This window comes from Mustelus asterias, chromosome 15 (assembly GCF_964213995.1).
Source record: "Mustelus asterias chromosome 15, sMusAst1.hap1.1, whole genome shotgun sequence".
In the NCBI taxonomy this organism is placed as follows: domain Eukaryota; kingdom Metazoa; phylum Chordata; class Chondrichthyes; order Carcharhiniformes; family Triakidae; genus Mustelus; species Mustelus asterias.
This window is the reverse complement of record NC_135815.1, coordinates 101,912,136-101,926,219: the sequence shown is the minus strand read 5'-3', so window position 1 is coordinate 101,926,219 and position 14,084 is coordinate 101,912,136. Positions and strand designations below refer to the sequence as shown.

Below are 14,084 nucleotides of genomic sequence, written 5' to 3'. Positions count from 1 at the left end.
ATTTCTCATTGATGAATTTCAGTTAAAATAAACACAAAATAAACAAATCAACAGCATTGGTCAATGGGTCAGCTTTCATTAAAAACTTCCTCAGACGAGAATCATCTGTCACTCAAACTGCAAATCTGGGTTTATTGATGCTCATGATGTGGAGATGCCGGCGTTGGACTGGGGTAAGCACAGTAAGAAGTCTCACAACACCAGGTTAAAGTCCAACAGGTTTATTTGGTAGCAAATACCATAAGCTTTTGGAGCACAGCTCCTTCGTCAGATGGAGTGGATATCTGTTTTATTGATGCTTCTCTCCATTTGGGATCATCTGGGATGGTTCATTACACTAAAAGCACTATATAAATACAAGTTATTCTGGTTGTTGGTCTGCAAGATGGTATTTGGTAACTTTTATTTCGACCCAAAAGAATCTTCAATTGGCCAAAAAACAAAACTAATAAGGACTTTATAAATAATCAAAGACAGAACATTTCATGTGGTAGAGAGAAAATATTTATGCTTCCAGCACAGGAGACTATTTGGTCCATCATGTACATGCTAGCCCTCTGGAAGAGCATCTCCTTATCCTGCTCCCCTGCCATTTCCCAGTCGCCTTGCAAATGTTAATAGTCCTTACGAGTTCTCAATATTCTACACCAATTTCAGATTGCTTTTTTAAAATCATGCATGACCTGTTAAAATAATTTTGTGCAGGTTTCAAATGGTCAACTGTTGGAAGTAATTGGTTGGCACGGTGGCACAGTGGTTAGCACTTCTGCCTCACAGCCCCAGGGACACGGGTTTGATTCCCGGCTTGGATCATCGTCTGTGTGGAGTTTGCACGTTCTCCCTGTTTTTGGCAGTTTCCCATTCCATCTATTTCAGCCTTACAGCATAGCTTCTCTTTTCATGTGGTAAATGCGCAGGACAAAAGGAAAGGTCTGGGTGGGATGCTCTTGGCGAGTCGGTGCAGACCCGATGGGCTGAATGGCCTTTCTCTATACCATAGTGATGCTATGGATTCTACGTAACTGCATAAAAAGTTATTGAATTGGGTTTGGTTACTATACAAAACCCTCAAAACGTTTACAGTGGAGTCAAACCCGTGTCCCTGGGGCTGTGAGGCAGAAGTGCTAACCACTGTGCATGATTTTAAAAAAGCATTCTGAAATTGGTGTAGAATATTGAGAACTCGTTAGGTTTTACAAACATACTAGTGGGGTTCTACAAACCATAAATCTTCAGACAATTGCAACTGGCCATTCATGTCTTTATGACTTTTAGACACAACTATTCTAATGCAGTCCTGGATAGTCTCCCACATTCCATCGTCCCAAAACATTTGACAAAGGGTCATCTGGTCTTGAAACATCAGCTCTTTTCTCACCTTACAGATGCTGCCAGACCTGCTGAGATTTTCCAGCACTTTCTCTTTTGGCTCCCAAAACATGAGGTCAGTAAAATTCAGCTACCCATGTAATCACTCACAAGTCCTATTTCCCTTTCACCTGTGCTCAGTGACTTCCACTGGTTTCCAGCCAAGCAAAACCTTCATTTTTTAAAAATTCTCATCTTTCCTTTCAAATCCCTCCATGGCCTCCCTCCTCCCCTTCTCTCCAGCCCACAACTCTGAGATTTCTGCCCTCCTCCAATTCTGGTCTCTGGAGCATCCCCAATTTTAATCACTCCACCATTAGTGGCTGTGTCAAATGCCTAGGCCATGAGTTCTGGAATTCTCTCCCCGAACCTCTCCTTCCATCTGGTTTTCCTCATTTAAGGCATTCCTTACAACCTATCTCTTTGACCAAGCTTTTGGGCATCTGACCTAACCTCTTGTTATACTTTGTTTTATAATAATCTGTAAAGCAGTGTGGGATGGTTCATTACACTAAAAGCACTATATAAATACAAGTTATTCTGGTTGTTGGTCTGCAAGATGGTATTTGGTAACTTTTATTTCGACCCAAAAGAATCTTCAATTGGCCAAAAAACAAAACTAATAAGGACTTTATAAATAATCAAAGACAGAACATTTCATGTGGTAGAGAGAAAATGAGTTGCTGCAACGTAGAGCCATCTCTCTCACAAGTACAACTACAGCAATATGGAAACCAAGATACTGACAACAAAATTGGATATTGGTCTGGTCAGATTGTGTACATTTTCCTGGAACAGATTGTGACATCTTGGTATAGGCAATTACTGACTGGCCAGATGCATGGTTCCAGCAACAGTGATAAAAAAGATATCACACACACTGTACGGGTAAATATATATTTAATTAATAAATGTCCACATTCAGTGCAAAGGTTCCACTGGAGTTTGGAATTCAGACGTATTCATCAGACACATCATCAAGTAGTTCCAGGCTTTTCTTCAGCAGTTGCAAGCAGTACCAGCTTTGACTTCAGAGTGATTGCTGAGGACAACATACAGGAGGTGCAGCAGACTTGCCCCTCCTCTTCATCCAAGTGTATGCCCTGTGCCAGGATCCGTCCATCTGGAGCTGCTCCTTTTAAGCTGGACCTGGCCTGGAGCTGTTTATTCTTAAATGGACTACAACAGTGTTTCTGCTTCTCGACACCATTGCTAGTGCTTCCATGGTGAAGTCCAGCATTCTCACTGAATGGCACACTATTTCAGCAGATAACCAGTCAGCAACAATCAAGGAACCAAAGTACACACAACGATAATAAAATACTGGCACTCTGAATTCTGTCTTTCAATTTTACCATCCCACACACACAAAGGCAGAAGTACACATTTGTACACCATGCCGATAATATACCCTGGAACAGTGTCTAATCATAAATCAGAGCAGAATATCATAGAATACTTACAGTGCAGGAGGCGGCCATTCGGCCCATCAAGCCTGCACCAACAACAATCCCACCCAGGCCCTTTCCCCGTAACCCCACATATTTACCCTACTAATTCCCCTGACATCCCCTAACACTAAAGAGCAATTTAGCATGGCCAATCAACCTAACCCTCACATTTTTGGACTGTGGGAGGAAACTGGAGCACCTGGAGGAAACCCACACAGATACGGGGAGAATGTGCAAACTCCATACAGACAGTCACCCAAGCCGGGAATCGAACCTGGGCCCCTGGCGCTGTGAGGCAACAGTGCTAATCAATAATGTAAGTGTCCATATTGGGATTTCAATTAGCTACACGCGGCTATCAAACACAGCTTTAAATGAAATGATGAAGATCTTGACCTGGTGAAGTCACTACTCAGGCCAAAGATTTGCAGATAGCCAGGAGAAAAATGAGGTGTTATGAAGCCTGGTTGAGCTTGTTTGAAACTATGTAAAAGGCCAAAGATGAGTTGGGGAGAATGGAGTGAGAGACAAGGAGTCAAAACAGTCAGCTAGATAGAGGTCAAAATCACACCCAGTGGCAGAACATAATCATCTGCAAAAGCAGTCTCTCCAATGTGAAAACCACATCACAAGCAACAAATGGTTGAGTCAGACCAGATTGAGGAAATCCATGTAAATTACTGCCTCAGGTGGAAGGAGTGTGAAGTTGCAGGAAGAGGGAAGGATTCTGTCAAACAATCTGAAAACTACCAAAACAATGAGGACTTTTATTCAGCAAAGACTTTGGTGGCATGAAATCCAGGTGGGAACTTTTTGAAATTGTCACTACAGATTATCCAGCAAGGTAACAAATCATCTCAAATTCACAGCTATAACTCTTCCAATGGCAAGTAAAACCTCCCTATTCCACTTCAGTAATATTCACCCATCATTTGTTTGTGCAAAAATATTCAACGTCCACTTTTCAAAGAGTGAAAAACATGCAGTATCTGTAACATAGTGAGTATAACTGTTTAATACTTAAGACAGTCTCCATTTTGTTGGAAGATTGCAGAGAACGGCAATCTTCTTATACTGTGTATACCCAATGGTGGTACTAGGAAATCTACCTACATATTCCTTAATTAACGGCCATCACGCACAGCCTATTACCTTACTGGACCAAGGTCTGAACAGATTCACTGACCTAGTTTATTGACAATTGTGTTCAGAGACAATCCCTGTCTCCGAGACATAGCCAATGGGCTGGATTCTCTGGCTGTTCATGCCAGCGAGATTTTCCCGTCCTGCTGCAGTGAACCGAGATTTGGCTAAGCGCCAAATTCTCCTTCCTGTCTGGCAGAACGTGAACGGCCGGAGAATTCCAGCCAATGTTTCCAACTTGATGTCCAATTCACAAGGTGAGCACTGTTTCAGGTGCAGCTAGTTTCATGGATTGACTCCCGTCATACACAGTTGAAGCCGCTTCCACTATCTCATGAATGCTGTCAAACCAGCTACAAGATGATTCACTGAAGCAATGTAGGTTGACTTGAGCTGATGTTTGCCATCTCAAGACTGGCACTGTGGAGTCCAATTATAATAACTGAAAGAGAACACCAGCTTGTTGAACTCAGTCCCAAAACCAGATGTACTTACTGAATAGTAACGTCAACATTTCGTATTCCAACAGGAACAAAAACATGACTGCAATGTTGTTTTTTTAAATCCATATATTTATGCAACATAGAATCACTTACCAAATATCTGCTCAAATAGAATTCATGAATTAGTACTGAATCCACATCTTAAACCCTGAGACAGTTTAATGCACTCACTGTCAGTGTCAATCACTAGACTATCAAATGTTACATTGCAATGAACTGGCAATGTAGTGGCCACATTTACACACTTGTCCCTTTTTTTTTTGCAGCGGATGCAAACGGAGAGGGTGAGGAAACGGGGGAGGGTGCCAAAGGTAGAGAACACAAAATAAAATCAAACTAAACAAATTTCTCAGCTCACATTTTTGAGAGATTATTTTGACTCTCAATTATGGTAACGAGGAGCTCATCAGTATTTAGTCAGTTAACACCAATATCCAGCTTCTTTTCTTTAAGAATTTGTTTTGTAACAAGAAAGGTTTATTATACACAATTAACTGAATTTAAAGCCAGCAATAATACGAAAAAGTTAAAGGGACAAGATATAATTGCTCAGGGTACAATTTAGTTGACCAGAATCAAAGAGCAGTTTTGCACATCCCTATATATTACTCCACAAAATCAAGACTTTATAAGTTAGCATTCCACATATGCTAAGCATCCCCTACAAACACCTAAAGCTACATACATTTCAGGCAATAATTTAGTACAAAAGACCCTACAAGAACTTGAAAGCTGCAATACAGTAAAATAAGCCAGCTTCACACATCCTCAGTTAGTGGTGGGAGACAGGAGTTAAGCAGGTCAACTTGCGTAAACGATTAATGATATTCAAGGTGGTACACTTTGATCACCGTGGTAGCACGTCAGACTTTATTTTGGCACAACGGCGTGGATCGCTTGCCTTTACTGAGATGTTAAACGCAGACAGTTGCACAGAGCTAGCTTTATGCTATTAAATTACAGTGGCCTGTTATTATCTTGTAGTAAACAGCTGCAGAATGTTCAATGTGCCCAATTCGCATCATTTCTTACCTCCAACCTGCTGATACTGAACAAGAAAACACATGAGGCTTTGTGAAGTTGCATCTACCTTGGGTCTCAACTGTAATCAATTGGTCAAAGATCCTTTAGTGTTCCCGGTAATTGAACTCTGCCGATATTCTTTTGACAGCCAGAGATAATTATTTTGCACGAGGAGACAGAAGAACTACTGGTTCCCCTTACACAGATATGGGAAAGGCTTTGCAATATCTTTTTAATGATAGAGCAAAGTAATAAATCATAAAACCTTTTGTTCCTACATTTTAGGATTCAATTCTTTTTTTCAAATGGTGTTGAAACAAGGTATATTTTACTGGATCATACTGCAGCTTTTATGACTAATAGAGTATCTCATCAAGTTGTATTAGATTTATTCAGCCCATTACAAATTAGGTTGAATCAGCTAAAAATGCTTCCATATTTTATTAAAACAACACAACCTTCAAATCTGTAATTGGTATTGCATTTGCGAAGAGGTCCAACATGAGTCGATTTTTTTAAATATTTGGGCAAGAGGTTTCTGTATTTCAAAATACTTGTGTTTAACAAATGCAAACATATCAAAACCGCTCTTGTAGGCAACATCACAAAACAATGAGGTCTCTTTCCTCAAGAGCTACACAACTCAGGTTATGTTCCAGAACAGACAAAACCCATGGAATTCAGTATAGAAAACTAGCTTATAATTCTCAAAGATATCAAATGTCTTACTACTAACTGTTTTCCCCTGCAGTTAATAAAATTGCGTCCTTAATCAAGAGGTCCCTGGAAAATAAGTCTAACATATCCTTGTTCCCCAGTGAGTTGAGTGGAGCAGAAAGGACAGGCTGCATGGAAAGTGTGAGTGCCATGAGGGAGAGGGATTTGAGACCAGTAAGTGGTAGTCTTTTCGGAACACACATGTCCACAGGGGCTGAACGCATGAGTTGGAGGTCCTGCATCAACATAAAATCCAGCCTCACTCCCCAGCCACAGGGGAACGTACGGGCCCAGTGATCGGCACATGGGACATTCCCTCTCTTTTCCATCTCTCTCATCCTTATTTCCCCAGTTATGATAGCCGTGTACATGTCCACAGTTCAGGTACACCCAGGGCTGCTTTTCATCCACATCCTTCCTTTTCATACTGGGGAAGGCAAGTGTATTAAACCCAACTGGACATTGTGGCCTGGCTGCATTTATTTCCTGACGAAGGGCTTCCAGATGCTTAACAGTAGGAGTGTGAGCGAGTCCCTCTGCAGTGCGCCACAGTAGAGTAGCTCCACACAGATCGATTAAAGAACCGTCCTGTAGTACGTTGGTTTCATTTTCAACCTAAGAAGCAAAAAAAAAGGAATCAGAATATATCGTGGTAAATTACTCCTGCTCATCACAGCACGCTACAACAACTCTGTTTGTGACCTTCAGACAATCAAAGACTGAAAAAGTCATCCAGCATGGTGGACCTCTTCAGCACTAAGGAACCAATTGTTCCCCAATAGTGTGCTGCCAAGCAAGTGGGTTAGGCTCTTTGTATCCATGATCTACGAGGGAGAAGAGGCAGACGGAGGAGCAAAAGAGACCAAAATATGAGGAGAGTTGAGCTGCATTTCCTCACCTTTCCCAACTGGTTCACAACAGTGCTTCACAGGGCTCCAAAGGAGATAATTTGCCATTGCTTTAGTAAGAGAATGGTGCACAACTGATCTAGTTTAAGGTACTCAGAGTTTGTATGAGGGAATAACTTTTAAAAATATAAAGTGCAGTGACTGGCTTTAATGGAATATTGTATTTAGTTTCTTTCTTCTGCACTGATTCTTACGAACAGGCTCTATCTAAGCACCCACAGATACCTGGCCCAATAGCCATTACTCAGCAGTAAGCCTTCAAGGATATGTTCTGATCACTAATTGACTGTCATGGGAAAATCGTAACCGAGCTCAGTTGAAGTCTGACATCCACATGTGTGCAACTCCAACAACTGGGACTGGATATCATGCTGGAATAGGAACCTCGTTTGGAATTTCCTCTCTCCAGTTCACTGCTGAGCCAGATCACAGTGTCTCCTTTTATCATCCTAACAATCTTAACTACACAGACACAGCAAGTCCCAGTGACATTCGCAATGACCATCTTCAACAACAGAGAATTCAACCATCTCCCTTTAACATTCAAGCTTGCCCACCATCTACAAGGTGCAAGTCAGGAATCTGATGGAATACTTTCCACTCGCCTGGATGAGCAACAGAATCAAACCCCCTTTCCAGCAGCTTTTTGATTTCACCAAGACCTTTACTGGCCTACATTGGCCTTCACACTGGAAAATTCTCTCTTCATACAGGTCATGTAATGGGCTTCTTCTAGATGTAGAGGAATGTAGTGACACGAGATTAAGTGGCACCACAGAGATGTCCAGCTGGTCAATGGACAGAGGAGAAATGAGAGAACATTGTGGCCTGGGGAGAATGGAGTGCTTTATCTGCCTCAGTAACTCTGGCATTGCAAGGGTCATCAATCAAAGTCTAAGCCTGAATAAGTGAAGCTCCAGCAACACGCAAAAAGATCCATCCAGGACCAAGCAACAAGCTTGACCGACACCCCATCTTCAACATTCACTCCCTCCACCACTGTCGCACAGTGGCAGGAGTATGTACCACCTACAAGGTGCACTGCAGCAACTCATTCAGGCTCCTTTGACAGCACTTTCCAAACCAGTGACCTCTGTACCATCTCCAAGGGCAAGGACAGCAGATACCTGGAAACACCACCATCTGAAAGTTCCCATTCAAATCACTCACCATCCAGACTTGGAAATATGTCGCTATTCCTTCACTGTCACACGATCTCTCCCTAATAGCACTGTGGGTGTACCCACACCACATGGACTGCAACGGCTCAAGAAGGTGGTTCACCACCACCACCCCGGGGGGGGGGGGGGGGGGGGGGGAGGACGAGGGCTGGGCAACAAATGCAGGCCTAGCCAGCGGTGTCCACATCCCATGAAGGAATAAAGAAGACTATGGCAATTGAATTTAGGCTCATTCTACAATCCATCGATAAATATATAGGGTAAATTAACATCGGGAATGCAATAATGCACAAACAGCAGTTAACATTTCACAAGCATGCAAACACTACAAGTAGCGAATTATCAGCTTTAAGTAACATATAAACTGAACCATGCAAATAGAGATTTGTATGAATTTTGGTTCAACAGTGAATAAGTGTACAATCTTTCCAATGTACAACAGCTGTGTCTACTGAAACAGCTTGTAAAGTAATTAGAACTAAATACAAGCAGAATGATCCCTATAATTCCCAATGGATTGGCTCTCCTGATTTTCAAATAAAGTTATAAAATTGCATGGATTGCTCAAGTTTAAATTATTGCTTTTTTAATTGAATATTTAATTAGGTTGAAACTTGTGTGTTAAAAGATCTCACAATTCAAGAAATCTTTCTTATTGTCTTAATATATTTTAACAAGCTTGTTCCTGGGATCTTACCATTCTTCCTCGTTGTTGTGCTGATCTGGTTTCTCTCAGGGTAAAAACATTGCCACAGACAGATATTTCTCTCCAGACTCCTGGCTTGGAATCTTCAGTAAAACCAAGTCTTGGATGCATAACAAGGACCCCATTTGTGGTTAAGCCATCCATCTGACCATCAGAGGTTTTCCATTTGGCAGCCTTCTCCTGAAAGAGGAGGAAACAAACATAAGCCTCCATTGGGGCAAAAGCATTTCAAACCCAAACACAACACAGTCAACAGTTTGCTTTCCATTTGACTTACTCCAAGGAAAATATTCCTAAATGAGTCAAATCCAGCTGCATATATCCTGGCAGTGTAGGGAAGATTCCTTTCACATATAATCCGACACGCAAACCGGGATATGGTGCTCTGTGCGGACTGAGTATCAGCATTACTCTGACTTCCCGGTACAGTGTCCGTCACCACAAAATCAATCGGGCTCTCGGTTGAACGGCCAATCTAAAAAAAAAGGGCAACAACAGGCAAAAGGTTTTTGTTAAATGGAATTCTCTCCATCACCACAGTCTTTTGTAATATTATTTTGCAAACTTGCTAACAGGTGTTGAAACTGATTGGAGGCCCTACACTATTTCTAGACAGCTCATGTACAGAGAGTTTAAAAGCAAAAAACTGCGGGTGCTGGAATCGGAAACAAAAACAGAAAATGCTGGAAAATTTCAGCAGGTCTGACAGCATCTGTGGGGCGAGAATAGAGCCAATGTTTCGAGTCTGGATAACCCTTCATCAGCACTGTGCATGTACAGAGAGTGGTGGAGTTCAAACCTTGTTGAGTAGGCAGTGCTCCTTAAAGGCATCAGTGCGGGACAATCATACTTGGGAGTAGCGGGGAAGTATGCTATCAAGTCAGAAGGCTAGAGCACAGGTTCGTATAGAACTTAAATTGATATTTTTTTTTAAAAATCAAAAGAATACTGAAAATGAAACAGGATTGAATTAAATATTGAGCAGGACACAGCAGCTCAAAGAAAGGTTACATTTCATTCGGAATACCCAGGGGAAGGTACCACCCAATTGTTTTCTATATCCTTTGCCGTGATAAATGCCATCCACTTTCTTCACTTTGACTCAATTTTCCTTGAGAAACCATTGCCTAACACAATGACCCAAGCAGAGCTGTGACCTGCTCTGCTCCTATCTGCGTGTCCCGTGGAGATGCAACACTCGTTTTACTTGGCTGACCACATCCGGAATTTTCTGCAAAGAATGGAGGACCTATTAGGAAATTCCAATTGGGACCATCCGCCTGGAAGAATAGATTAGAATTCAGGAGCTCCTCAATGGGAAACGTAAAAGTTCTCTTGATAATTTTAATGGTTGGTACGGCCAAGATCACTGCCACATCTACTCCAAGATGCCAAAATAACAGTGTCAAGACCATGCTCAATGGGGATTTGGAATTGACGATAAGGACAGATGTTATGCTGAAATAACTGGAATTGTGTGATTGGTAATCAATTCCACAACATTCTGAATTTTGCAGAGTTCAGAGGGAGCTTTGCTGAACCAATCATCTAACGGTGCAGAAGTCAAAGGAACCCATTGTTGATAAGTGCGCTTATGAGCAGCTGCATCAAACCCAATGTGTGTACTGCATACTGATTACCTACTCTCTGGAGACTGAATTAGAAGTACTTTTGATTGAAAGGCCATGTGAAAGTGTGTATCCCAAAGGCTGTGACAGATTGCCAGACCTCTGAATACAATTCTTGAATAAAATGCAATCCATTTGGAGATTTTACTGGTGGATGAAAAAGCTCAATGCAAGGAACTCTCTCATCAAGCCATTATTTAGCAACACTTCAGATTAACCTATTAGCTAACTTCATAAACCGACATCTTCATCGGGAGACGGTGATACAACTTGCTGCAATCCTTCACAGATCACTTCCAGGAAGTCTACCTTTATGTACTGCAACCGCCATGAACTGTAGCCAAGTGGGTATTGGAACTATATTCCCACTGACCCTGAGCTTCAACATCAAACTTGACCCAATTTCACAACAGATGTACAAAAGATTGAACAACACGCTTAAGATTGGAACACAATGCTGCATGAAATAAATTTGAGAGTCACCTCACTCCTACTTGTGCTGACAGAAATAGTGCACCCAATACTGCCTTGCCTCCAGTGAACTGAAACATGTACACCGCACATGCACTAAATAACACTATAGAATTAGCAATTAACTGTTCCTCAGGTTATGAACTGAAAACTATATTAGATAGCTACTTACTCTTTAACATGCCTACAGATTGAAAACAAATGCTGTCGAGCCATACATTTCAGGCAAAAATATAAGGCAAGATAAAGTTATACAGATGTAAAATAGATGGTAGAACATCAGAGTGGTAAACTATTTTGAAATTGTTGTTTGGTAGTACAGAACTTGGATATTGCTGAAAAAAAGACATGTTGTCAAAGCTTTTCATTTTGCACTCATCAGGACAGATACTCAAGAATACCAAGTGTAAAGGGAACAATTTATACTGCAGGAGAAGAGAATGCTGATTAATTGGAAAGTGGACTCTGATTGGTCAAAATATTGCCATAGAGAATGAATTATGGAATGGTTGTCCCAAAGCTTTATTTGAAAGAAGTGCAATGCATGGACATGCTCCTGCTGTCTGCATAAGGACTGGGCCCTGCAGTTGAGTTCAGACTTAATAACACCAGGCATATCCAAATAGATAGTGTTGCAAAGGGATGCCCTCTAGGCCCGGCTCACACAAATATCTTCTTCAGTTTCAATAACAAACTTTTTTTGATGGAATGACACTTACCCTCCTACCCCCTTGCATATTTCCTATATGTAGATACTATAAAACATAGAACATTACAGCGCAGTACAGGCCCTTCGGCCCTCGGTGTTGCGCCAACCTGTGAAACCAATCTAAAGCCCATCTAACCTACACTATTCCAATATCATCCATATGTTTATCCAATGACCATTTAAATGCCCTTAATGTTGGCAAGTCCACTACTGCTGCAGGCAGGGCATTCCACACCCTTACTAGTCTCTGAGTAAAGAACCTACTTCTGACATCTGTCCTATATCTATCACCCCTCAATTTAAAGCTATGTCCCCTCGTGCTAGCCATCACCATCCGAGGAAAAAGGCTCTCACTGTCCACCCTTTCCAATCCTCTGATCATCTTACATGCCTCTATTAAGTCACCTCTTAACCTTCTCTCTAACGAAAACAGCCTCAAGTCCCTCAGCCTTTCCTCATAAGACCTTCCCACCATACCAGGCAACATCCTGGTATATCTCCTCTCCACCCTTTCCAATGCTTCCACATCCTTCCTATAATGCGGCGACAAGAACTGTACACAATACTCCAAATGCAGCCGCACAAGAGTTTTGTACAGCTACAACATGACCTCATGGCTCCGAAACTCAATCCCTCTACCAATAAAAGCTAACACACCGTACGCCTTCTTAACAACCCTATCAACCTGGGTGCCAACTTTCAGGGATCTGTGCACATGGACACCCAGATCTCTCTGCTCATCCACACTACCAAGTATCTTACCATTAGCCTAGTACTCTGTATTCCTGTTACTCCTTCCAAAGTGAATCACCTCACACTTTTCTGCATTAAACTCCATTTGCCACCTCTCAGCCCAGCTCTGCAGCTTATTTATGTCCCCCTGTAACATCCTTCCGCACTGTCCACAACTCCACCGACTTTAGTGTCATCCGCAAATTTACTAACCCATCCTTCTACGCCCTCATCCAGGTCATTTATAAAAATGACAAACAGCAGTGGCCCCAAAACAGATCCTTGCGGTACACCACTAGTAACTGAACTCCAGGATGAATATTTCCCATCAACCACCACCCTCTGTCTTCTTACAGCTAGCCAATTTATGATCCAAACCACTAAATCACCCTCAATCCCATGCCTCCGTATTTTCTGCAATAGCTTACTGTGGGGAACCTTATCAAACGCTTTACTGAAATCCATATACACCACATCAACTGCTTTACCCATATCCACCTCTTTGGTCACCTTCTCAAAGAACTCAATAAGGTTTGAGAGGCACGACTTACCCTTCACAAAACCGTGTTGACTATCCCTAATCAAATTATTCTTTTCTAGATGACTGTAAATCCTATCTCTTATAATCCTTTCCAAAACTTTGCCCACAACAGAAGTAATGCTCACTGGTCTATAATTACCAGGGTTGTCTCTACTCCCCTTCTTGAACAAGGGGACAATATTTGCTATCCTCCAGTCTTCCGGCACTATTCCTGCAGACAATGACAACATAAAGATCAAAGCCAAAGGCTCTGCAATCTCCTCCCTAGCCTCCCAGAGAATTCTCGGATAAATCCCATCCGGCCTAGGGGACTTATTTATTTTCACACTTTCCAGAATTGCGAACACGTCCTCCTTATGAACCTCAATCCCATCTAGTCTAATAGCCTGTATCTCTGTATTCTCCGCGACAACATTGTCTTTTTCCTGTGTGAATACTGACCAAAAATATTCATTTAGCGCCTCTCCTATCTCTTCGGACTCCACGCACAACTTCTCACTACTGTCCTTGACTGGCCCTAATCATAGAAATCATAGAAACCCTACAGTGCAGAAGGAGGCCATTCGGCCCATCGAGTCTGCACCGACCACAATCCCACCCAGGCCCTACCCCCACATATTTACCCGCTAATCCCTCTAATCTACGCATTTTAGGACTCTAAGGGGCAATTTTTAACCTGGCCAATCAACCTAGCCCGCACATCTTTGGACTGTGGGAGGAAACCGGAGCACCCGGAGGAAACCCACGCAGACATGAGGAGAATGTGCAAACTCCACACAGACAGTGACCCGAGCCGGGAATCGAACCCGGGACCCTGGAGCTGTGAAGCAGCAGTGCTAACCACTGTGCTACCGTGCCGCCCCTTACCCTAATCTTACCCTAATCATTCTTTTATTCCTGACATACCTATAGAAAGCTTTAGGGTTTTCCTTGATCCTACCTGCCAAAGACTTCCCATGTCCCCTCCTGGCTCTTCTTAGCTCTCTCTTTAGGTCCTTCCTGG

The 14,084-nt window shown here is 42.2% G+C and overlaps 1 protein-coding gene across 2 annotated transcripts in view; it reads right to left on the bottom strand.

The window, feature by feature from the left end:
- Positions 1-3,579: 3,579 nt before the first annotated feature.
- peli1b (pellino E3 ubiquitin protein ligase 1b) overlaps positions 3,580-14,084 on the bottom strand; it is a 49,376-nt gene continuing 38,871 nt past the window's right edge. For both annotated transcript variants that reach the window (XM_078230448.1, XM_078230447.1), the window contains exons 5-7: positions 9,278-9,475; positions 8,992-9,180; positions 3,580-6,820 (exon numbers count right to left, since the gene is read on the bottom strand). In XM_078230448.1, the coding sequence (XP_078086574.1) occupies positions 6,257-6,820; positions 8,992-9,180; positions 9,278-9,475 (951 nt within the window). In that variant the 3' untranslated portion in view covers positions 3,580-6,256. The remainder of the gene's footprint in view (positions 6,821-8,991; positions 9,181-9,277; positions 9,476-14,084) is intronic.